The sequence below is a fragment of the Salvia splendens genome, chromosome 3, assembly GCF_004379255.2.
Source record: "Salvia splendens isolate huo1 chromosome 3, SspV2, whole genome shotgun sequence".
Lineage (NCBI taxonomy): Eukaryota > Viridiplantae > Streptophyta > Magnoliopsida > Lamiales > Lamiaceae > Salvia > Salvia splendens.
The window spans coordinates 39250998-39276419 of record NC_056034.1 but is presented as its reverse complement, the minus strand read 5'-3'; the positions used below and the strand labels follow the sequence as shown (position 1 = coordinate 39276419).

Genomic DNA, 25422 nt, shown 5'->3' with positions numbered 1-25422 from the left:
TGATAATAAATATACAAGCACCAAAATTTGTGTCTCCGAAATCAGTCAGGGACTGTAGTTTAATTAAGCATTCAATAGTTGAGGATACTTTTTCCATTGTATAGTGTGGTTGACGAAGACCAGCAGCGAAGACTTTACCATGATCACACTAGAATGTGTGGTTGTCCACTCCATGCTTAATTTCCACAAAATTTCCTGAATCTTTTTAAGTTGAAGCATTATATTCTGAAAGAGAAGATTTCAATTTTATACTGAACTGGGATGGGTAAGAACTACGACAATTGGGAGAGGCTGGTGAAGGCTGTTTCCCGCAGGGAGGAAGACAAGCTATTAGCCTTGACTCATTCCGTCTCCACATCACCATCTTCATCTTCCTCCCAACTCAGTTCTTCCTTGAATTTTCAGTTTGGCCATCTTGATCCTCGGCTAGTTATTCCAGACACAAGTAGATTACCGATGGAATATTCTGATTTCAAAATGACTGGAAGGTGATGCTGCCACCTGGAAAACGGCAAGTAGTGTGGGAATCATCGCATATGGTAGCACATGAGATGGTTTACTAAATTTTTCATAATCTTCTCTCTTTTATTTTTTACAATTTTGAGATAAATACTACTCCTCTGCCATACAGAGCTTTTCTCTGGACAGAAGGACTGGACAGAACTGTTTCCTGCTCGGAGCTATGAACCTCATCAAGTCGCGAAGAGGCTTTGATAGATGTTGGAAATTCAATGAGCATCCGCAATCCAGGTATGCACTAATCCTAGTAAGAATTTGTTGATCATCCTCGATATGAAACGTGAATGAGGCATATTTTGCAGATTCTCAGAGGTGGTTGAGTTCGAAAAATCACAGAGCATCTACATCGAAGGCAATATAAAGTCAAAATTGTTGTCCTCGGAGAGTTGTTATGCTGCATACCTAGTATTTGGATTCGCGGAGATGTATGCAAACTTGAACTCAGCAGTATCGATCGTCAGAAACTTTTACAGCGAACCAGGTCAAGACTCATTTATCTCAGTTCATTACAAGTTTCCGTTAGTTTGAATATATATTCTGTATTGTGGTATAGGAGTATTTGAAATCAGGTATAGGGTATCCAGAGGAGCAAGCCAATATGGTGAAGTTTCAAGAAGGAAATGAGAGAGATGATGGGTGGATGGAAATACAACTTGGAGAATTTTATGTTGATGCAGGAGAAAATGGGCAGGTACAAGTGCAGTTGCTCGACACGAGTGACTACATCATGAGTGGCCTCATCCTCGAAGGCATTGAGTTTCGACCTTTCTAGTCATCAAACAATGAAATGAGTTATTAATTCAAGTTGTTCTTCTTAACCTCTTATATCTTTGAATTCCAATTTGCCTGATAACTAGCAATTAAATTTGCTGTCTGCTAGGATCTATATGTAATTAACAAATACTAACTAATAAAAACGAAATTAAATCGATTTACATTCGAACCTGAGTTTCTTCTTTCAAGATTTTTGTTGCATCCCATGAAATTATTAGCTCAAATGCTGTCAACACCAAATCTATTGCCCAATTTTGAACCATAGGGATATCTTCTAAGTGATATCAATGTCCGATGAACAGACACATGAGGCTTATGAAACACGTAGCCGAAAATTTCCAATGAACCAAATCAGCAATGTTTTAAAAACCAGTTCAACCGCGAACTGGCAGGCAGTCCGGTCCGGTTAGGCCTTAAAATCCACCAGCATGTTAAACTGGTGCGAACCAGTGAAACCGGCTGGAGCGGGAACGGGAACCGGTTATTTTCATTTTCAAAATATTTTATCAAAATTTTTTCCTACAAGGACTTAAACATAGGGAAGTCAATGTAGCCCGCAACCCGTGGGCTGGCCCGAATAGCCCGCCAAGTTTATAGGGTTATGGCTGAAAATTTCTAGCCCGATAAAATTACAGCCCGATTAGCCCGCATCCGATTTACCCACAACCCGTTAGGGTCAGATCCGAAAACCGTATGGGCTGGTCCGAAAACCCGATAAAATTTCAATAGTTCTATTTGTTTGACTCTAATTCAACACTTCATTGGTTATTTTATCATATAGGTTACTAAAAAAATACCTTTCAATTTCATATATTAAATATATAAATTATATATTAAATTTATATTAACATAATAATAGATAAATAAATTAGAAACTTCAAATTCACTAAAAAATATATTTAAATTTCTAAAACATGCTTTAAAATTTCTTAATGTTTATGTTTTATTTTGCATAAATCTCAAATATTAGTATTTGATCATGTTTATGTTTGAGTTTAAGCATATATCTCAAATTTATCATAATTACATATTTTACATTTTATAAATATAACTAATTTTCATCATTACTTATTGGATTGATCGCATGTTAATTTTATCGGTAGCAACCCGATTAACCGTTGAGCTATCCCGAAATCCAAGCTTTTAGGGTTAGGTTTGAACTTTTATAACTCGAAAAAAATCACAACCCGATTAGCCCACACCCGATTGACCTGCAACCCGAATAGGGTTGGCCTGAAACCCGGTGGGCTGGCCCTATATATGCCCACGGTTCGTAAACCGGCAGTTCTGATTTTGAGAAAGTTCGAATCGGAACCGAACCGTGAGGCTATTTCATGGTTCCGGTTCCTAACCGCCGGTTTTCAAACACTTTTCACGGTTCCGGTTCGAAAATCGGCGGTTTTCGCGGTTCGTTTTTTTTTTGCTATGTAATTTGAAAGTTGGACTTATACAATAAATTGGAACAAGACAATGGATAATTTAAATTGAAATAAGATGAATAAGGTGAAAATCATATCAATTTTATTGAATTTGAGTTGTGACGGACAACGATACATTGCAATTTACAATACATAGTATACAACAATGTGATATAATTTACAAGTGTCGTCTGAACATAAATAAAAAACATGAAATGGGGGGGAAGGAAAAAATTGAAAAGGGCTTGAGCTCAACTTAAACTTTCAAAGTTAAACTCGTCAAATTTAAGTTGAGTTGCCTACGTATCCACAGTTTTATTGAGGAATCAAAGCCCACGTAGTTCTCTTACCTTACTTACCTTTTTGGTCGGCTGTGCTCGCCATTCACCGCTCTCCCCGGTCATTGATATTGTTGAGCTTGAGCGCCCTCGCTTCCGACCTCGTCATCGCCATCGGTGGAAAAGTCTTCACCATCACTCTCTACACGGAAGTCAAAATCCGGCTCTTGTGCTCTCATGTCCGCCTTTGTCCAATCATCAAGTAACATAGTGGCTTCCATGTTTTTGGCGGAGAGATTGCTCTTTTTGTTGTCTAGGACACAACCGCCGACACTAAAAGCTTGCTCAACGGAGGCGGTGGAAGCGGGAACGACGAAAATCTCCTTACCCATTATCGAGAGTATCGAAAACTCTTTGTCATGTGTTCCCCACCAATTAAGGACGTCAATTTGTTGAGTAGGATGACCTGCATCTTGAAAAATAGAGCGCGATTCCAAATATATATCTAACTCACTAGTAGCTTTAGTCCTATTGGTTGTAGCACCGTATAGATCTTGCAATTGTGATACTACGTCTGGATCAATCATGATATTGCTATAGTTCCCTCCACCAAAATCAAATGTAGAAGGACTAGGAGGAGCACGTACCTGATGAGTGGTGTTATAACGCATTTCATTATCCGCGTAGAGAGCACGAAGTGCACTATCTAACCTTAGTTTGATTTCATCAACATTCGGAAGACTTAGTTCGAAGCATTCTCCTCTTGTCAAGCCCATTTCGCGAAGTTGAGAAAAATCCAAATCGCGCAAACAACCATAGTACATGTCTAAAATTTTATGAACACCATGCAACTTCCACTTTGGATCCAAGCATTTTGCAATCAAAATCACATTTGGAATATGCACAAAATATTTCAACCATTTTTCAACCATATAAAACAAAATAGCCCTCAACTCTATGAATTGAGTATTTTCACACATGTCTTAAAACCAATTGTCACATACATGCAATGCTCCAAAACGCGCACAGAAGTAGGATAATAAACACCGGATAACTCAACAGTGGCATTTTTGAAAGCTTGGAATAATCAAAACAAATCCATGTTGTGGTCCCAACAAGAGGGTATTAAAAGCAAATCAGAAGGAACATGCGGGCAAGTTCTAAAAAAATCACATAAATATTCAATGTGGTTCAAGGTCGACTCCAACATATCGTACGTCGAGTTCCAACGAGTTGAAACATCCAAACGAAAATTGGTGTACCTGCACTGCTTGCTATGACAATATTTCTTCCAAGCTCTACCGATAGGAGCTTTGTTATGAATCAACTTAACAGCAGTTCTAATAGGATCAACATACTTTTGCCACAAATTGATCGCATCTTGAACACACAAATTCAAAATATGAGCAATAAATCGCACATGAAAATATTTGCCATCAATAACAGGAGAACATGCACTGATGAGTTCATCTATACTAGCAGTGTTAGCGCTAGCATTATCAAAACCAACGGAAAAAATTTTATTGATCAATTGGAATTCATTCAAAACTTGAATGATCAATTGAGCAATTGCTCGTGCAGTGTGTGGTGCGGGAAATTCCCGAAATGCAATCAAACTGTGATCAACGAAATGCACAGTGACGCCTATATATGAATTTTTGCAAAACCAATCAGTCCACACATCAGAGCAAATAGAAACTTTATGACCCAAGTTAACAATAAACGTACCTAATTGCGCATTCTTTTCCAAGCATTGTCTAACAACAGCTCGAGTCATAAAAGTTCGACTCAATTTTCTTGCAGCGGCATTATAAACTTGTCGCATACTCAACTCAAACGCGTCGTTATCAAAAGCATTGAATGGAAAATGTTCCCGAAATGCAATCAAACTGTGATCAATGAAATGCACAGTGGCGCCCATATATGAATTTTTGCAAAAACAATCAGTCCACACATCAGAGCAAATAGAAACTTTATGACCCAAGTTAACAATAAACGTACCTAATCGCGCATTTTTTTCCAAGCATTGTCTAACAACAGCTCGAGTCATAGAAGTTAGACTCAATTTTCTTGCAGCAGCATTATAAATTTGTCGCATACTCAACTCAAACGCGTCGTTATCAAAAGCGTTGAACGGAAAATGTTTCATCACAGCAAATCTAGACATCACATTAAGAGAATTTTTGTGATCATATTTTAAAAGAGTATTGCTACACATACCTGATGTTTGGGATGAACCCGTTCCACTCCCGGTCCCGACTCCATGTTGAAAGTTGCTGAGTTTGGGTTGGAGCGATACCAAACTCGACCGGATGCACTTTCTCCATGTGACGGGTAAATATACCATATCCTCCACCCTTTCAGAATGTATATACTTTTTCGCAATAGTTGCAATACACATTATAAATGTCCGGATTGGTACTGTCTTGTACTTTCTTGAAATGTTTCACCATGATGTTTGAGGTTAAAGACCTTTCAATTGGTTTAGGAGGTTGTGGAGGATGTCCACGACCACGACCACGACCACGACCATGACGACTCCATGGTGGTGGTGGGGGTGGCATTTCATGAACCTCCTCCGTCTCTTCCTCATCCTCCTCGTCATCATCAAGATTCACAGGGGTTGGAATTTGTTGAGAGTAGGCACTGCGACTGGGAGCACCACTACCTGTACCAACATAAGCATCGCCTTGGGATTGAGAGCGAGAGAGAGAAATAGCATTGGCCATATCTTGCTCTTCTCGAATCTACAAAATAATATTTGTATTGTAAATATCAAATAGTAGAATTATGAATAATAATGTAATTCATAATTAATAATATTAGTAGATAATAATTATTAACCTGCCACGCATCCATGTTCCTTTGAGAAATCTCATTAATAACGGATCTTCGACTTGGCCTCTTGGACTTTCCATTTCCCTTATCAACACGACCTTCTCGGGATGAAGACATCTTGATAGTAACAAATTATATAGTAGAAAACTAGAAATATGGAATAATATATATTTTTTTGTTTTAGCAATTGAGAAAGACAACTTATAGAACTACGGGAACAAGTATAAGTGTATAACAATGCGTAATAAGAGTAGCACTTGAATAATTCAAATGTATGTACAATAGCACAAATGAGAAATGGGAGACAAAGAGAGAGAATTGGGAGATTGAAGAGAGAAACTCTTGTTAACACAAGAATGTGGTGAATGTAAGTGCGGATAGAAGGGGGTATTTATAGATATAAATGGGCGGAAAATGGATGAATTTGAATTCAAAATCTGAATTATAAAAAAAATTGAATTTCGGCCGAAACCGGCGGTTTAGATGTTAAACCGCCGGAACCACCGGTTTTACAGCCAAAACCACCAGTTTGGTCAACAAACCGTCTGCCAACCTGCAATGTGTCAGCCTCGTGTTCCGTACCGGAACAGGAAACTCCGGTTTCCGGTAAAAAAACCGCCGGTTTCGGCCGACAAAACCTTCTGAAAAAGCTGCGCACCGCTGCCGCCTCGGAGACCTCGCCGGAACCGTGAAACCGCCGGTTAATCGACGGTTCCGAACCGTCCGGGACCGGCGGTTCGGTGACGGTTCCGGTTTGAAAAATCTTGAACCGGAACCGGACCGTGGTTCCAAATGCGACGGTTCCGGTTCGAAAAAATTGCCACGGTTCCGGTTCCGCCGGAACCGAAAACCGTGGGCATGTCTAGCTGGCCCGATTGACATCCCTACTTAAACCTATGACCTCTCCTCCAAATTTTAACACCTCTACCACTCCACCACAAGGCATTCATGGAATATAATGAACATGAACTATTTTTATACACACATAAAATTATATACACCCAAACTAATACAGTAGTTCATTTTAATTATATATTCTGTAAGTAGTTACTTAATTGTGATATATATTTAATTAGTATATCGTAAATTTTAATGATACTTACTAGTAGTAACTAAATTTTATTGTTATTTTTATAATTAATATTTTTTACATATTATTAATTATAGTTTACTATTTACTAAATATTAATATTTTTTAGAGTATATTTTTATTTAAACTACCTAATGATTCTTTTTTTAAAAATTTATAATATTACTTCATTCACATATACTTTTTTTATATAATTTGAACTTTATCTATTTTTATACATATAATATTTTATTTTTATCTACACTAATTAATAATTTATGTATTTAATTACATTTACTAATAAAAAAATTATTCAATTTATTCAATTTTAATATTTTTTTAATATTTATATTATAACTATAACTAATTATATACAAGGTTTAATGTTTTTTTATATATTATGAATTATATTTTTGTGTATTACATATATAAATTTAATATATTTATAATAGTATAACGGTTCGACCAGTGGTTAAACCGGTCCGACCGGTTGAACCATAAATTAGTAGCTTCGCCGATTTGCTCATCGGTCCGGGTTTTAAAACATTGCAAATCAGTGTCTTCAGTTAAAAGAAATCAAAGTGCACAAAATCATTGTCATGCAATTCCCACTTAAGTCCTTGAAAGGCATAGCATCGCAATTTCAGCACCTGGAGATTCTCCAACTGGCTAATTATGTCATAATTTTGACCGAGCCTGCTCAAGGTCAACTTTTTAATACCATGGGAACATTGACCGAGCCTGCTCAAGGTCAACGTTTTTAAGACCCCATGGGAACATTGACCGAGGATCAGGTAGAGACACCCGCTCCGGCATAAAATCCGGCCTCGGTTTTGAAGAGGTTAGGGATTCCGATTGAGCTCGAGATGAGAATGATAAGCCAATATTTTAATTAAGGCAAACTGCAAAAAATAACAATAACAACAACAACAATAATAATAATAATAATAATAATAATAATAATAATAATAATAATAATAATAATAATAATAATAATAATAATAATAATAATAATAATAATAATAATAATAATAAAAATAATAATAAAAAGAAGTTTGATAAAATTCTGAGCTTTTAAAAATGGTTAATTATGTCATAATTTTGATATTTTTACTATTGTTACAAGATAAAAAATTGCATGATGCTAAGTTTTTGAATTTCTCAATGTAACATGTAGTAAATATATCGAAATTAATGATATAATTGACTATGAGGATGTAATCAAATGCAAACTATAAATATTGTACAAACTCCAAACTATGATTTGGGATGTTAAAAAATGTCAACAGATTACAAATAACAGTAACAGAAAATATCAATAAAGTGTCAACGGTTAACACCATGTTGATATTGTGTTGACATCAAAATCTTGAAATTTTACACTGTGTTTACATGGTGTTGACGTTATGTCGACACTGTGTTGAAAAGTTTAAAATTTGTATAATACATAAAATTTGCATTTTATCACTACCCATTGACTACATGTATTAAACGAACTAGTTTAAGTAGTTAACTTTTACAACTAATCATGTCAAAGACTCATCTATCTTGGTTCATTACTCTACTGTGCTCCAGCTCTTATATAATCTTCGAATTTTGAATCAAATTACTCCCTCCGTTCTACTTTAAGTAGAACATTTTTATTTCGACAAAGAATTTTATATAGTATTATTTTATGAGTTAAGTGGAGAGAATAAGTAAGAGATATGAAAAAAGTAGAGAGTGGATTTGCTACCAATATTGGAGTTTGTTCATTTTAACCGCATAAATTTGATGTATGTATTAGAGCATCCACAATAGCGGACGGACGAGCGACCGGCTAGCGGCTTGTCCGTCGCGTTCGTCCCCTATTGTAGTCGGTGAGGGGGCGACGGACGAATGGGTACGACGAGCGGTCGTCCGCGGTGGGTTGGCGTTAGCCGATCGCTCATCCATCCGTTCGTCCGCTATTGTGGTGACACGACTGATGAGTGGACGGACGAACACATTTTTCAAAACACTACTGTGGTTAGTCCTAGTGCTAGACTACTATTGTGCAGTGGTTAGTCCTAGTCATGTGGCAGTGCATAGTCCTAGTGACGTGGCAGAAGGTGTTTTTGGTTAGTCCTAGTGCTAGACTATTGGTTAGTCCGCCTATTGTGGATGCTCTTATGGGTTACAACTAGCTAAGACTTTGGGCTTTCGAAAATTGGAGGTATAGAATGATAGTTTTGTCGGAGTTTTTATAATTGTGGGGTGCCTCGAGGTATCCTTCTGTTGTCGGGCAATTGTGCACAGGGTGCATGAGTTATTGAAGGATTTTGATTCAGTGGTAGTACAACACGTGCATAGAGAAGAGAATTTTATTGCTGGCTTTATGTCTCATTATGCTTATACTTCATCCGTCCGAGTTAAATGACACGTTTTTCTTTTTAGTTTGTCTCAATTAAGATGTCACATTTCCTTTTTTGGAAACTATCTCTCCAATTAATACACTCAACCATTTTTTCTCACTCCTATTCATTTTTCTTTCTCTCTCTATTTAATACTTACACTCATCTTTTATCTTTCCAATTAAACATATTAATCAATAACTCCTAAAATTCAGTGCCAGCTAAGAAATGTGTCATCCTAGCTAGGACAAGGAGATAGTAGCTTTCATAGGGGGATGCATGTGTTAGAAACAGTCTCTATGAAGCTTCATAGTTGTTGCATGATAGAATAGGTTGTTCTTATATTCGTTAGTTTTGTTTTGATATTAGGCTTTGTCGGCGTTAGATACCAAAAAAAATGAGGATATTTTTATTAAATGTCAATATTTCTGATCTTTTATTTATATTCTTTAAACTTTAGAATATTAATTTAATTATTGTCCATATTTAAATACCCCTTGCAGCTCTAAGTCTCTAATAAGGATTGACTTCGATAATCAGTCGCAGCTTGCTTGAAAAAAAAAACAATCCAATCACCATCAACCAGAATTTTATTACTCCACTGAGTTGTTGAGTTGTCGACCACCATAATTCCTTTCAGCTTCATTTCTGAACATGGCTTACGCTGCTGTGATTTCTCTCAAAAAAACACTGGACCGCCTTCTCCATTCTTCTCATTTAAATCTCAACACTCGAAAACTCCTTAAACATGCATATAACCAAACTATATCCTTGCAGCAACTTCTCGACTGCACCACCCCAAATCTAAATCCTGTCGACCAACAACTACAAATCACACACGAAGCCCACAAACTAGAAAATCTCCTCGAATTCCGCGAGTCCACTCACTTCCTCGATCAATCTGGAAGCTGGAAAAACTCTGGAGAAATAAGTCAAGCAATCCAATCCTTCTGCAAAACGGTCGACAAGATCACCGAGGATTCCGTCGCAGAAATTCCCCATTTTTCGCCTGAACAAGACCACGACAAAGACGCCCAATCTTATGCCAAAAAGGGGACAGTTTCAGTCGATTACGAAGAGGTCAGAGATCGTCTCACCCAAAGAACCAGGCCTAACGACTTCGGAATATTCCAGATCACCGGCGAGCTCGGCTGTGTGTTACGATCACACGTCGTGATCTACCAATCGTGATCGCAACTTCACACACACAATCAACAATTTATGAACTCGAGCTAAGAACAACAACTGAGAAGTATATTGATGATAAATGTCGCAATTACAACACAAGGAATTGAAGGAATCAATTGGAAACTAGAGGAGCTGTAGATCCACGATCTACAGCTAGCAAGAACAACAATACACACACATTTTCAACAACACAAATGAACTAGCTTCACTCTTATTTATACTTCATTTCTCCCGCGTAATCTTCATAATCCACGTCAACTCCACGTCATCTCCACCTCAGCATGAGCATGTGTACATCACGTGATGATTGCCAGCTGACTTGAGTTAGTTACACAACAACTAACTCCTAACTAACTCTCAACTTCCAACGGCTTCCTTTTGTAGCTCACTATCTTGTGTTGCATGCATTTTACGCATGAATGATCATGCATGCAACACTGTGGCACAACCATCGCCGCCGCCGCCATTCTTCAAGATCTGAAGCTCTGCTTCGACTGCGCCGCGGGGGTTCGCGTGGGGCCCGTAAACGACCGCAGGGAAATCCTTGTTTGCATTCTTGCGCAGATAAACGAGCCTAGTATTGAAATTGAATCGCTCGACGGGAAAGGAGAAGCGGAAATTGGTGAGTTTCTGTATTCGAGTTTGAAGGGGCGGAGATATTTGATCGTGATAGATGATGTGCGCGATGTGGGGATCTGGAACTTTCTAGAAAGTTCGTTTCCAGTGGAAGATAATGGAAGCGCTGTGCTGTTCACTACGAGGAGGCAGGAAGAGAAGCTGCTTCGGATTCGAAACAAATACATTTCTTACAACATGGCCTGCCGCGATCAAGACACATGGTGGTATATGTTTCGTGCTGGCTTGTTTGGTTCCGAGGGCTGCCCTGCTCAACTCGAGGAAGCTGGTAAGAAGATTCTTCACAATTGCAGGAGTCTTGGTATCGTCGTATTGAAGGTTCTTCTCCACCTAATGAAGGCGGAGAAGACGGCGCAGTACTGGAACCAACTAGCATCGGACCAACAAAATCCCATTTTCACGGTTGATGATGAATTATCCCAGGTACTACTATATTATTCATTTTATTGATTTTGATTTTTAGTATTTCTTGGACTATTCTTGAATTGGATTTTATACATGCCAGATGTGTAAAATCCAAGAAGATCTATCGAGTGAGAGTTACTCATTTCTTGATGAAGAGGAAAAAGGTCTACTTCTTGAGTTTGTTGACTTCTCTAAACATATAGAAGATATAAAGAAGGAGATTTTGCCCCAAATGTTCTTCCCTAAAATGTTGACTATTTCCTTCCTTGGGATGGCGGGTATTGGTAAGACCACGCTCGTTAAGGAAATCTTTGAAGATCCGATGATCCGGTGCTGCTACTACCACCACTTGTGGTTAACATTAGGCCCTGAATATGTATTCGAAGAAATCATGGTGGATATTCTTTCTCAAGTATGTCCGGACATTGATAAAGATGGAATAAAACAAGATGAGGATTTTGTTACGATCACACGTCGTGATCTACCAATCGTGATCGCAACTTCACACACACAATCAACAATTTATGAACTCGAGCTAAGAACAACAACTGAGAAGTATATTGATGATAAATGTCGCAATTACAACACAAGGAATTGAAGGAATCAATTGGAAACTAGAGGAGCTGTAGATCCACGATCTACAGCTAGCAAGAACAACAATACACACACATTTTCAACAACACAAATGAACTAGCTTCACTCTTATTTATACTTCATTTCTCCCGCGTAATCTTCATAATCCACGTCAACTCCACGTCATCTCCACCTCAGCATGAGCATGTGTACATCACGTGATGATTGCCAGCTGACTTGAGTTAGTTACACAACAACTAACTCCTAACTAACTCTCAACTTCCAACGGCTTCCTTTTGTAGCTCACTATCTTGTGTTGCATGCATTTTACGCATGAATGATCATGCATGCAACAATACCCCCCACTTAAGGTTCCTTGTCCTCAAGGAACCAAGGAAAACGCTCTTTAATTACATCAGCGAATTCCCACGAAGCATCAGCAGGGGACCTATCTTTCCAATGGATCAGCCATTTCGTAGCCGCTTGATTGTGTCGCTTCACCATTTTTCTATCCAAAATAGCTTGCGGTATAGCATCATTGATATGAGAAATAGTTGGTAGATCTGCAATTGGGCCGAGAGGAGGTGCAGCAGGCTTTAGTAAGGACACATGAAAGACATCATGTATAGTAGCCGATGAGGGTAATTTCAACTTATAAGCAACCTTCCCCATCCTATCCACGATCTGATATGGTCCAAAAAACTTAGCTTCGAACTTGTGGTGTTTGCCTCGAATAGATTTCTGCCTATAGTCTTGAAGCTTAAGCCAAACCCAATCACCAATCTGAAACTCTTTGTCAAAACGATGAAGATCAGCTTGTTTCTTCATTCTTGCTGCTGCTTTCTCAATATTTCGCTTTAGGATGATAATCATCTCCTCGCGGTCTCTCAAAGCAATGTCAACAGCTTCGATCTCTGAATCTCCAGGTAAGTATGGTACATGTAAAGGAGGTGGAAATCCATATAATGCTTCAAATGGAGTCATTTGAATGCTAGAATGGTAAGTAGTGTTGTACCAATACTCTGCTAATCCCAACCAATGAGTCCATGAATGTGGTTTTTCTCCCATAGCACATCTTAAGTAACATTGAAGGCATCGGTTTACCACCTCAGATTGGCCATCTGTTTCAGGGTGATAGGCAGTAGAATAAAGTAACTCAACCCCCAATAATGCCATCAATTCCTTCCAGAATGAGCTAACAAAAATAGCACCTCGATCACTTACAATTTTGGCAGGCATTCCATGAAGTTTGAAGACCGAGTCTAAAAATACCTCAGCAACTCTCTTGGCTGTAAATGGATGAGATAGAGCCATAAAATGGGCATATTTACTCAGCCTATCAACCACCACAAATATTGTATCTTTTCCTTGTGAACTTGGCAAAGCCTCAATAAAATCCATAGTAATATCAGAAAAGATAGCAGCTGGCATAGGCAGAGGCTGTAGGAGTCCAGCTGGGGAAGTATTACTTGGTTTATAACGTTGACAAGTAACACAAACCCTCACAAATTCTTTGACATCTTTTCTCATCTTAGGCCAATAGCATATAGCAGAGATTCTCTTGTAAGTTCCTAACACCCCAGAGTGTCCAGCTGTAGCAGATTCATGAAACAAGGACAAGATCTGAGCCTTCAAGAGTAAGTCATTACCAACTACCAGCTTACCATTCTTTCTCAATTCTCCATTCATCCAGCTAAATTTGGGATGAGACTCAGCGTTCTGCTGTTTTTCTGCCAATATAAGCTGTATTTGTGGATCATTTTTCCAAGAATCCTTAATCTTCGCAATAAGTTCCAGGGGAATCATAAAAGAAGTGAGAGTAAAAACCATAGCCTCAGGCACCCTTGATAATGCATCAGCTGCTGTATTCTCACTACCCTTTTTATATCTGATTTCATAGTCAAATTGCATAAGCTTAGTCATCCAAGCTTGTTGAGTAGGAGTGGTTAATTTCTGGTCTATAAGGTATTTCAAACTTTGATGATCAGTCAAGATGATAAACTTCCTACATTGCAAGTAGTGGTACCATTTCTTAACAGCCATCAATATAGCTAACAGCTCTTTTTCATAAACTGAAAGGACCTGATGTCTTGGAGATAAAGCTTTGCTGATGAAAGCTATGGGGTGCTTCTCTTGCATCAACACAGCTCCTATTCCCACTCCAGAGGCATCTGTTTCAATTACAAATTCTTTAGAAAAATCAGGTAAGGTCAAAACAGGAGCAGTTACCATGGCATTCTTCAATTTCTCAAAAGCCTCCTGAGCTTTTTCAGTCCATTTGAAGGTGGTGTCTTTAGTTAAATCTATCAATGGCCGTGCAATAACTCCATAACCATACACAAATCGCCTATAATACCCAGTCAATCCCAGAAAGCTTCTGACATGTTTGATGGTTTTCGGTTTAGGCCAATTTTTCACAGCTTCTATCTTGCCCTCATCAGTAGATACGCCCTCTGCTGAGATTATATGACCCAAGTATTCCACCTTCTTACACCCAAATGTGCATTTAGATCTCTTGGCTAACAGCTTATGCTCGTTCATCAAGGCCATCACAAGTTTAAGATGTAGCTCATGTTCTTCCATGCTTCTGCTGTAGACCAATATATCATCAAAGAAGACCAAGATGAATTTCCTCAAATACTCCCTGAATACCGTGTTCATTAAATTCTGAAAGGTAGCAGGAGCATTGGTCAAGCCAAACGGCATCACCACAAATTCATAGTGACCCGAATGTGTTTTAAAAGCTGTCTTATGAATATCCTCAGGTCTCATTCGAACCTGCCAGTAACCAGACCTTAAATCAATCTTAGAAAACCATTTGGCACCCCCCAACTCATCCAGAAGTTCCTCAATAACTGGTATAGGATACTTATCCTTGATAGTAATAGCATTTAAAGCTCTGTAATCAACACACATTCTCCATGATGCATCTTTCTTTTTAACCAAGACAATAGGACTAGCAAAAGAACTTTCACTATGCCTTATAACTCCTGAGTTAAGCATCTCAGTAATCATGGCCTCTATCACATCTTTCTGTTTGGCAGCATATTTGTAGGGTCTTATGTTTACTGCATCAGAACCATCCTTTAAAATAATCTTGTGATCTTGCTCCCGTTGTGGTGGTAAGTTTACTGGCTCCATAAAAATAGCCTCATTTTCTAGTAATATGGAGCTAAGATTTGGCCAGATTTCCTCTGTACTCACACCATAGCAGTAGCCAATGTCACCCTCCACAGAAGGCATCATTTGAGTAGCCTTCCTCTCATCTGCATCCACATCTGTTGGTTTAAAAACATGTAAATAATGGAGTTGCTCAGGTTTTGGTGACCATAATTCACCTTGCAATCCCACTTTCTTACCACAGATTTCAAATTGCATACTCAATTTACTGAAATTCCATGTAATTTCTCCCAATGTAGATAACCATTCGCCTCCCAAAATCAAATCATAAGTCTCCAAGGGAATCAAATAAACCTCCGCTTGAAACCAAGATCCTTGCATCTCCCATTCCAGTTTGTCACATTTTTTATTACACTGCAGCAGCTGTCCATTGGCAACTTCCACAGCCTTGGAATTGACAGTAGTGAGCTGACATTTAATCGCTTTTGCCACTTTAGTACTCAAAAAATTATGAGTGCTCCCGGTGTCAATCAATATTTTTAAGGTTTTCTTATGACAAACTCCTCTAATTCGCATTACTTGTGGCCCATCTTTTCCCCAAACTGCATGCAGAGACAGTTGGAGATCAAGCTTCTCTTCCTCCTCTACTTCATCCTTGTTACTTCCTTGGTCCTCACAGCCAGCCCCTCCATCCAACTCTATTAATTGTATGGCATAAGATTTTCGTTTGGAACATTGGTGATTTGGAGTGAATTTTTCAGTGCACCAAAAACACTCCTTCTTGGCTCTCTTCTCATCTAACTCTTTAGGTGAAAGATTTGTACTAGCTCTAACACCACCAAAACGGTTAGGCTCCTTATTACCTCCACTCCAATTGTTAGTATTCACCACAGGTTTGCTAGTAGTGGTGACTGCCAGAGGCTTACTACTCGAGTAATAGCTGCTATTAGAATACACATTACTCTGCATCACCTTAGGCTTAAGTCCTAAAGCCTTCACAGTTAGGTCTTGCAATTTAGCTAATGAATACGCCTCAGCTAGAGTTTTAGGTCTAAACATCCTAACCGGCATTTGTAATTCATCAATGAGGCCAGATAGGAAGAAGCTAAGCGCCTGATCTTCTCTAATACCAGCTCGTGGATATAATTCATCAAAGGTGTCCATATATGATTGGAGCGTACCTTTTTGTTTAAGATTTCGCAGATCTGCAAGCGGATCTTCATAAGCCTGAGCTCCAAAACGAGCTGCCAAGCATGAGAGGTAATATCCCCAATCCACGTATGCTTCTTCACCATGTAAACTCAAAAAGCCTCGGTGCCATTGGAGAGCCTTACCTTCTAAGTGAATTGCTGCTACACGCACTCTCTCCTCCTCCGGAACTCTTGCTACTTGAAAAAAATAATCCGCTCTCATCGTCCATCCTTCGAATCCATCACCATCAAATTTAGGAAAATCATATCGAGTAGATTTCCAATCTGTTCGTACTTCACTGCTTCCTTCACCGCTCTCCCATGCGGCGTGCGCTCTCTGATTTTGTAAATTGATCGTAGCAATTGATTGCGTCAGTTGCGAAATTTTGGTTGCCTGCTCTTGTATGATCTGATCTCGCTCACTCAGCTTCTGATCTATCATTTCCATCAATTTCTTCTCCATCGCAGCGTTTCGAGTCACAATTCCGCTATCCGAAGGTCGAGGACTCTGGATGATACCACTTGTTACGATCACACGTCGTGATCTACCAATCGTGATCGCAACTTCACACACACAATCAACAATTTATGAACTCGAGCTAAGAACAACAACTGAGAAGTATATTGATGATAAATGTCGCAATTACAACACAAGGAATTGAAGGAATCAATTGGAAACTAGAGGAGCTGTAGATCCACGATCTACAGCTAGCAAGAACAACAATACACACACATTTTCAACAACACAAATGAACTAGCTTCACTCTTATTTATACTTCATTTCTCCCGCGTAATCTTCATAATCCACGTCAACTCCACGTCATCTCCACCTCAGCATGAGCATGTGTACATCACGTGATGATTGCCAGCTGACTTGAGTTAGTTACACAACAACTAACTCCTAACTAACTCTCAACTTCCAACGGCTTCCTTTTGTAGCTCACTATCTTGTGTTGCATGCATTTTACGCATGAATGATCATGCATGCAACAGATTTAGCAAAGAGATTGTGTGAAGAGGTATTGGATAAGAAATGTCTGATTGTTTTGGATGATGTGTGGAGCATAAAGCCATTGGAATACATGAAAAGGTTATTCCCCAATATCAAGGGTGCAGCCTTGGTAACAACTAGGCTAGCAAAAGTAGCACATAGTGGAGTAGATGATCCTGTTTGTAAAATGCAGTTGTTAGATAAAGAAGAGAGCTGGGATCTTTTCTGTGAGGAGGTATTCGGAGAAATGATATGCCCCATTCGACTTGAGAAAGCCGGGAAAAAGATTGTGGAGAATTGTGAAGGTCTTCCTCTTATGATTGTCATGGTTGCTAGCCTCCTCTCTCGTGTTGAGCAAACCACTGCAGTTTGGAACGATGCAGGGCAGAAAAATTCTCAGATTTTTATGGATGCATATTATCAAATCTCAAAGGTATTAGTTTCAAGCTATAAGCAATTGCCTCAATACTTGAAAGTGTGCTTTCTCTATATTGGGATTTTCCCTCAGAATAAGGAGATCCCAACCTCCAAGCTCATCATATTCTGGATTGCTGAGGGATTTCTCGAACCAAATTCAGGCAAAACCATGCAAGATTATGCTGTAGAATGCTTGTTAGAGCTTGAAAGCCGAAGCCTAGTCATGGTTAGCCAGCAGAGTTCTAGTTTCAAGATTAAGGCCTGCAGCCTGCATTGTGTTTTCTGGCATTTATCCAATAATTTAGCAACGCAGAGCAATTTTTTTCAAGCCTTTAGCACTCTTGCTGATCGCAGAGTAGGGAATGTGGAGATGCAGCGGAGATTATGCATTCGAAATAGCACTTTATTTGGCATCGAAGATGTGCACGACTTGATTGCATCCATTTCAGCTACGCGTTCTCTGATATGTGCTTCTCCATCTCTTCAGTATCCGGTGCCAGTTTGTTTCGGGTTGAGGCTGCTAAGGTTGATGGATGCTCTTGCAATTCGTCTCTACGAGTTTCCCACTGAAGTAGTGGATTCATATTTCTTGAGATACCTTGCTCTTACATACAATGGGAGCATCCCTCCTTGTATTTCCAAACTGTGGAACCTTCAGTTTATTATTATAAGTCGGCCTCTCAGCATCGTATCATCTTCAGATTCGTCGTATCTACCAATGGAGATATGGGATATGGAGAAACTGAAGCATCTTCAGATTGCAGGGAGCAACCTACCAGACCCTAATGGTAGTGTTGCATTACGGAAACTGTCAACTCTCATAGGCGTGGGCTCTCGTAGTTGTACCAAAAAAGTGCTTAGGAGAGTCTCGGGTTTGAAGAGATTAGGGATTTGCATTGAGCTCGAGCCTGATGAGAATGATGATCCCTATCGTTGCTTGAACAATATATCCCGTCTCCGGAGACTAGAATCACTTAAATGCGTGGTTGTGAATCCTGACTTTATGCCAGAGCGGGTGTCTCCACCCGCTCCTCGTTCAATGTTCCCATGGGGTCTTAAAAAGTTGAGCTTGAGCGGGCTCGGGTACCCATGGGAATATATGAAGATAATTAGCAAGTTGGAAAATCTCGAAGTGCTCAAATTGCGATGCTACGCCTTTCAAGGACCGGAGTGGGAGTTGCATGACGATGATTTGTATGCACTTCGGTTTCTTTTAATTGAAGACACTGATTTGGTTCGTTGGAAATTCTCGGCTACGTGTTTCATAAACCTCAAGCGTCTGTGCATCAAGCACTGCTACCAATTGGAAGAGATCCCGCCTGAGCTGTGTACAAGTGTGGAAACAATTCAAGTTGTTGATTGCAACCCTATGGTTCAAAATTGGGCAAAGGATTTGGAGATGAGAGCATATGATATCATTTCTTCATGGGATCATGCAACAAAATCTTGAAAGATGAAAATCAGGCGCCAAGGTAATTAGTCATTCATTAATTCTCCTAATTCAATTAGTATAGACTATTGTAGAAAAAAGACCTTGTTATCTTATTACAAAATCTGTTGTAATGGGAAATTATGTGTTTGGTTTGCAAAGCTATAAATATCAAGGCGACAAGGCGTATTAATATTTTAGATCAGGTCCCAAAACAGAGTATATTTCTAACTTACAATGTTGTTTTGAATTTTTGTTTTTTTTTTCTCAAGTTCTGTCTCCATCTTCTCTACCTTTTGGTTATATCCACAACCTAATTAATCTCAACGCCAAATCATAGCTCTTTTTCCATTGAAATGAAATACTATGACAGAACTGCACTAAAGAAAGAGCAAGGGAAAGATGATAAACCAAAGAAGCCATAAACCAAAGATGATAAAGAAGATGATTGCATCACACACTTCTTGATTACAAGGCTACGCCACATATACATACTACTACTATCGAACCGAAGGACCTAGAATCAATAGTTAACCCTAGATGCAAGCTGACGAATGCCAGTGCACATTACAATGCATCGTAACTGAAAAGGGAATATCCTTGCAATGTCGAATACGTGCTCATTGTTTCATCCTTTATCCATTCACAATTTCATTCCACGTACCAATATGTTCGGACCACTTAAACTTTTATTTGGTTTTTGGACCACTTCAGTTGACATGGTGATAGCTGGATCGAGCTCCTTTACTCCATCGTTTTCAGCGAGATCATCTGCCTTGTTCATGTCCTCATGCAGCTTCAGTTGCCAAAAACAAAATAAACATTAGGATAGAACTGATAGAGCCACTTACTAAGTTCATCCATAAGGAGCCATCCGGTAGACGTTAGGATTTTGTAAATAAGAATTTCAAATATGGTAATAAAAACAGTACTTTATAATCTGCTTCTAAAATTAGAGCCCCAAAAATCCAATGAATTCAAATAAACATACTCAAATGGGGCTCAAAACGGCCCCTAATTCATATTTTAAGGAGGATGTATATAATAAATATAAAGAGTCTGGGAGCACACCTTATTAATAGTCTTGCAAATACAGAATCAAAGATTATTATGCATGGTGCATGTCACAAATAGGTTTTCAAACATATAAAAAGTAGTCACGTTTTCACTTCTTCTTCTTCTTCCACAGGGGTTTTGAGGTATAGTTTTCTTACGCTGTGAAGGATTAAATTTTTAGTTAGTAGTAGTAAGAGTTTTATACTAAGTGATTTCAAAAAATAAATAGCATACACTCCTTTTCATTTGTAGCATATAAATCAAGGGATTTAATTATTTCTTTAAATAAAACAAATGTGATCGAGAGTTACCGCATTGCTAGTTTGACTCTGCTGTATTGCACCTGTGGGAAGCAGTTATGTGACTCAAAATATGCAACATAGGAGTAGTTTATGCATACCAACAATGAAATGAAACATTAATATAACTTTAGCGATATTGATTCTTAGATTGACCAATAATAATATTTTTATAGACAAAGAACATCAAACTTTTATGCAAAAAATAAAAAAAATGTAATAATATTAATAGAAATATTAATCTAGAAACCCGAACAATTGCGAGGCAGGGCCCCAAATGATCACAGTTTTATATTTCCGGTGGATTTTACTCCTACAACTGCAATGCCTACTAAAAACTTACTTTTACTACTACATGTTATTAATTGTCTTTGTACTGCTATTAAAACTCCATTTGTGTGAAAAATATATAAATTAAAAAAAATATTGGTAATGCAAATTTCCACAAGAAATTTACAGCACGCCGAGTATGATAAGTTCGGTTTATCAGTATTTCGGTAAGCTATAATACCGAACTGAAAATATACTATTTTCAATTTTTTTTTCAATATGATAAGTTCGGTTTATCAATATATCGGTATTTTTGTCCACCCATACAACAACCTATTAGCTATAGATATCTCAAAATAAAAAATAAATATATGTCCATGCATGCAAAATGGATGAAACCTCTATAATTACAAAAAAAAAACACGAGTTGGAAACCTTACCTTTCTTTCCTTCACTCATATTCAAACCGCAACTCTGAAATTAAACATCAACTTCATAATAACATTGTTATACAAATCATGAATATTTATCTAAAAAATCTAAATACTATGATAATGCAAACAATACTTAGCTGAAACTTACCAATTAAGATCGTCCAGTCTATATTTCTTTCTTCCTTTTTGTTGTTTTTGGGAAGATGTGGTAGTCTATATATGTAAATTCATACATTTATTACTTAGGGTTCATTTTTTTTTGTACATTTGCAATAACATTTGTTTTCCTTATTATCTTCAAAATACATTTAATATTAGTTTCAAATTCACAAAGTGAGCATTGTATAGATCGATATCGACTTCAGTCAGAGTTCAGATGTGGTAGAAATACTATTGTTTATTTTCTTATACTTTCATAATGAACTTCAAATAATGGATCAAATTTATTAATTACTTCTTTAGTGTTTTAAAATGAGCTAAAATAGATATATATATATATATATATATATATATATATATATGGATGTATTCATTTCATTTTCCTATATTTTCTTCTATTTCCTTCTTAATATCAGTTATTAGATTAGAGAAATGGACGGTCAAGATCAACATTGGGTAATTAATCTCGTGTTGCATTATTGGTCCTATTTTGTGCATTATGAGGGTACAATAATAATCTAATAATGGCTGGAACATTAATAATGAATTGTAAACCGCTACGAATAATGCACCATATGGTAACGCGTAATGCATATAATTGACTATATAATGCATAATTTGTGAACTGCAATGCATACGAACAAGATGTGCTGTGTTATGATGTTTGACACACGTTTCTTGTTTCCCCTAAGGGTTTAATAAGCTTAGGGGCTAGGGTATAGTACGTACGCATTAATAACAAATTATAAAACGATACGAATAATTCTCCAAATTGTCACGAGTAATGGATGTTATTAACTATATAATGCACAATATGTTAACTGCAATGCATACGAATAAGATGTACCATGTTATGATGTTTGACACACGTTTCTTGTTTCCCCTAAGGGTTTAATAAGCTTAGGGGCTAGGGTATAGTACGTAGACACGTATGTAATCTTCACATGGTAACGAGTAATGGATATAATTGACTATATAATGCACAATTTGTGAACTGCAATGCATACGAACAAGATGTGTTGTGTTATGAAGTTTGACACACGTTTCTTGTTTCCCCTAAGGGTTTAATAAGCTTAGGGGCTAGGGTATAGTATGTACGCATTAATAACAAATTATAAAACGATACGAATAATTCACCAAATTGTCACGAGTAATGGATGTTATTAACTATATAATGCACAATATGTTAACTGCAATGCATACGAATAAGATGTACCATGTTATGATGTTTCACACACGTTTCTTGTTTCCCCTAAGGGTTTAATAAGCTTAGGGGCTAGGGTATAGTACGTAGACATTACTAAATGCACGTATGTAATCTTCACTGCGTTGATTAACCTATATACACAATACCTCTAATAATGCATAATATACTTAGATAATGACAATTAACAGCTACATAATGCACTACCTAAACCAAATAATGCACATACGTATATTCCAATAACAACAATTTGTTAGTAATGTCTACGTACTATACCCTAGCCCCTAAGCTTATTAAACCCTTAGGGAAAATAAGAAACGTGTGTCAAACATCATAACATGGTACATCTTATTCGTATGCATTGCAGTTCACATATTGTGCATTATATAGTTAATAACATCCATTACTCGTGACAATTTGGTGAATTATTCGTATCGTTTTATAATTTGTTATTAATGCGTACGTACTAAACCCTAGCCCCTAAACTTATTCAACCCTTAGGAGAAATAAGGACCGTGTGCCAAACAACGAAACATTGTAGTTCACATATTGTGCATTATATAGTCAATTATATGCATTACTCGTTACCATGTCGCAGATACCAAAATGTGGCAGTTCCTTTTCCGTCAAATGTCAATAATAACCCTGTAATGCATACAACCCCCTTCTATAATGCAACACGGAACCAGATTTATAGAATCAATCTGATCCGTTGATGTCTTAGATCTAACGCGTAATATTAAGAAGGAAAAATGATCTAAGAGGTGAAAAGGAGAATAACGCACCCATATATATATATATATATATATATATATATATATATATATATATATATATATATATATATATATATATATATATATATACTTGCTAAAAAATATATAAAGCAACTTTTACACCTTATTCGTGGAAGGTCTCAAGACACTAAAATACGCATAATTATTAATTTATGTATACTATCCAGTATGAAGAAATTTAAAGAATATACCATCTTTTATTTGTCAAGAGCAGGTGAATAAATTTTCATATCTACAACATCATCTAAAAAAACACATGGGTGGATACAAAATGTGTAAAATGATCTGCATATACTGAAGAAGAAGGAATAATTACTAAACAAATGTGGTATACAATAGTCATCGCGGTTTATCTTAACACACACGTCATACGAAAGACGTACTAGTTATTATATATATGCAAAGTACAATCACGTGTCTATATATTCGTTACAGCACCCACAATAGAGGACGGACAACGTCCGTCCGTGCTAGTAGCACGAAAGATGTCGTCCGCCGCTGCGCTCGCGCCAGAGCACCCACAATGGTGAACGGACACCATCCGTCCGTGCTAGCGGCACGAAAGATGTCATCTGCCGCTGCGCTCGCGCAGCTGGCACGGCGCTGCTCGATGCATCGAGCGTTTGTGCCGCGAGCAGGTGACGTGTCGACGGCTGATTGGGCAACGACATAGCCGTTGCATTTGAATTTTTTTTTTCAAAAATTCGGTTTTTAATTATAAAAATCGATTAAAAATAAAGAAATATTTTCCAATCTCAAAAAAATGGCCGTTTTTTTGCCCATTTTTCTGTATTTTTTTATTTTTTTAATTTTTTCCCCAAAATCATCTATAAATACACACATTCATCATCCATTTTCCACATCAAATCATCTCTCATTCATATTTTTCATACAACTTATCTACACCTTCATCTCTCACTCAAAACCTCAAATGGATTTCACTCATCTTATTGCGGAAGCGGAGCGCGAAGAACAAGAATACTACGAACAACATCGTGCCGCTTATGATGCATATGTCGCAGCGACCCTCGCCTCTCCTCCTCAACCAACTAGATCAACTCGCCGCTACATCCATTGTGACAGAGGGGGAGCCCACGAAAGGCTCGTTGCTGACTATTTTGCCGACCAGCCGCGGTTTTCGGCGGATTACTTCAAGCGCCGTTTTCGCATGTCAAAGCGCATGTTTATGCGTATTGTTAACACATTGTCCGCCCGTGTTGAATTCTTCCAAACAGATCTAGATGCAACCGGCCGGCAAAGTATCACGCCGTTGCAGAAGTGTACGTGTGCCATCTGACAACTCGCTACTGGGCAAACGACCGACCTCTTTGACGAGTATTTGCATATCGGTGAGTCCACTGGAATCCTTTGTCTTAAAAATTTTTGCGAGGGCGTTCGTATAGCTTTCGGTGATGAATTCCTTCGGGCACCCACCACCGATGATTGCCAACGGTTGCTTCGTCTTCACGAATCAGTCCATGGCTTTCCCGGAATGCTTGGCAGCATTGACTGCATGTATTGGAGGTGGAAGAATTGCCCGACTGCTTGGAGGGGGCAACACTTAAGCGGCCACAAAGGCGGCGGCCCAACACTTATCCTTGAGGCGGTCTCCGACTACCGCCTATGGATTTGACATGCATATTTCGGCGTTGCCGGATCCAACAACGACTTGAACGTGCTCTATTCTTCACCCCTCTTCAATGATGTGTTGAATGATGTAGCACTGGCGATCGACTTCACCGTTAACGGAAATACATACCACATGGGTTACTATTTCGCCGATGTTATCTACCCAAGGTGGTCGACTTTCGTGAAGACGCTCAGCAACCCGCAAGGCTTGAGACGGGTTCTTTTTGCGCAGCGTCAAGAGTTCGCGCGGAAAGACGTCGAAAGAGCCTTTGGGGTCTTTCAAGCCCGATTCAACATTGTGAAGGCCCCTGCTCGGCTGTGGTACTTGAACAATATCGCCGACATCATGTACACGTG

General features: G+C 38.3%; 2 protein-coding genes across 2 annotated transcripts; both read left to right on the top strand.

Annotated features, from left to right (window-relative positions):
- Positions 1-23: 23 nt before the first annotated feature.
- Positions 24-1462, top strand: LOC121795991 (F-box protein PP2-B5-like). The gene is made up of 4 exons (XM_042194676.1): positions 24-539; positions 632-750; positions 822-1000; positions 1089-1462. Exons 1-4 carry the CDS (start codon positions 492-494, stop codon positions 1289-1291), a joined length of 549 nt encoding a protein of 182 aa, XP_042050610.1. The 5' UTR covers positions 24-491; the 3' UTR covers positions 1292-1462.
- A 9423-nt stretch (positions 1463-10885) lies between these two features.
- On the top strand, positions 10886-19252 carry LOC121796999 (putative late blight resistance protein homolog R1B-16). Its single transcript, XM_042195745.1, has 3 exons — positions 10886-11515; positions 11598-11954; positions 17376-19252. The coding sequence occupies exons 1-3, from the start codon at positions 10886-10888 to the stop codon at positions 19236-19238; spliced, it is 2850 nt and encodes a 949-aa protein (XP_042051679.1). The 3' UTR covers positions 19239-19252.
- Positions 19253-25422: the final 6170 nt, after the last annotated feature.

Coding starts and splice junctions, on each gene's coding strand:
- LOC121795991 (XM_042194676.1), top strand. CDS start 492: ATGCTGCCACCTGGAAAACGGCAAGTAGTGTGGGAATCATCGCATATG. Junction 540..631: donor TGTGGGAATCATCGCATATG/GTAGCACATGAG, acceptor TCTGCCATACAG/AGCTTTTCTCTGGACAGAAG. Junction 1,001..1,088: donor AAACTTTTACAGCGAACCAG/GTCAAGACTCAT, acceptor ATTTGAAATCAG/GTATAGGGTATCCAGAGGAG.
- LOC121796999 (XM_042195745.1), top strand. CDS start 10,886: ATGCAACACTGTGGCACAACCATCGCCGCCGCCGCCATTCTTCAAGAT. Junction 11,516..11,597: donor TTGATGATGAATTATCCCAG/GTACTACTATAT, acceptor TATACATGCCAG/ATGTGTAAAATCCAAGAAGA. Junction 11,955..17,375: donor GAATAAAACAAGATGAGGAT/TTTGTTACGATC, acceptor CATGCAACAGAT/TTAGCAAAGAGATTGTGTGA.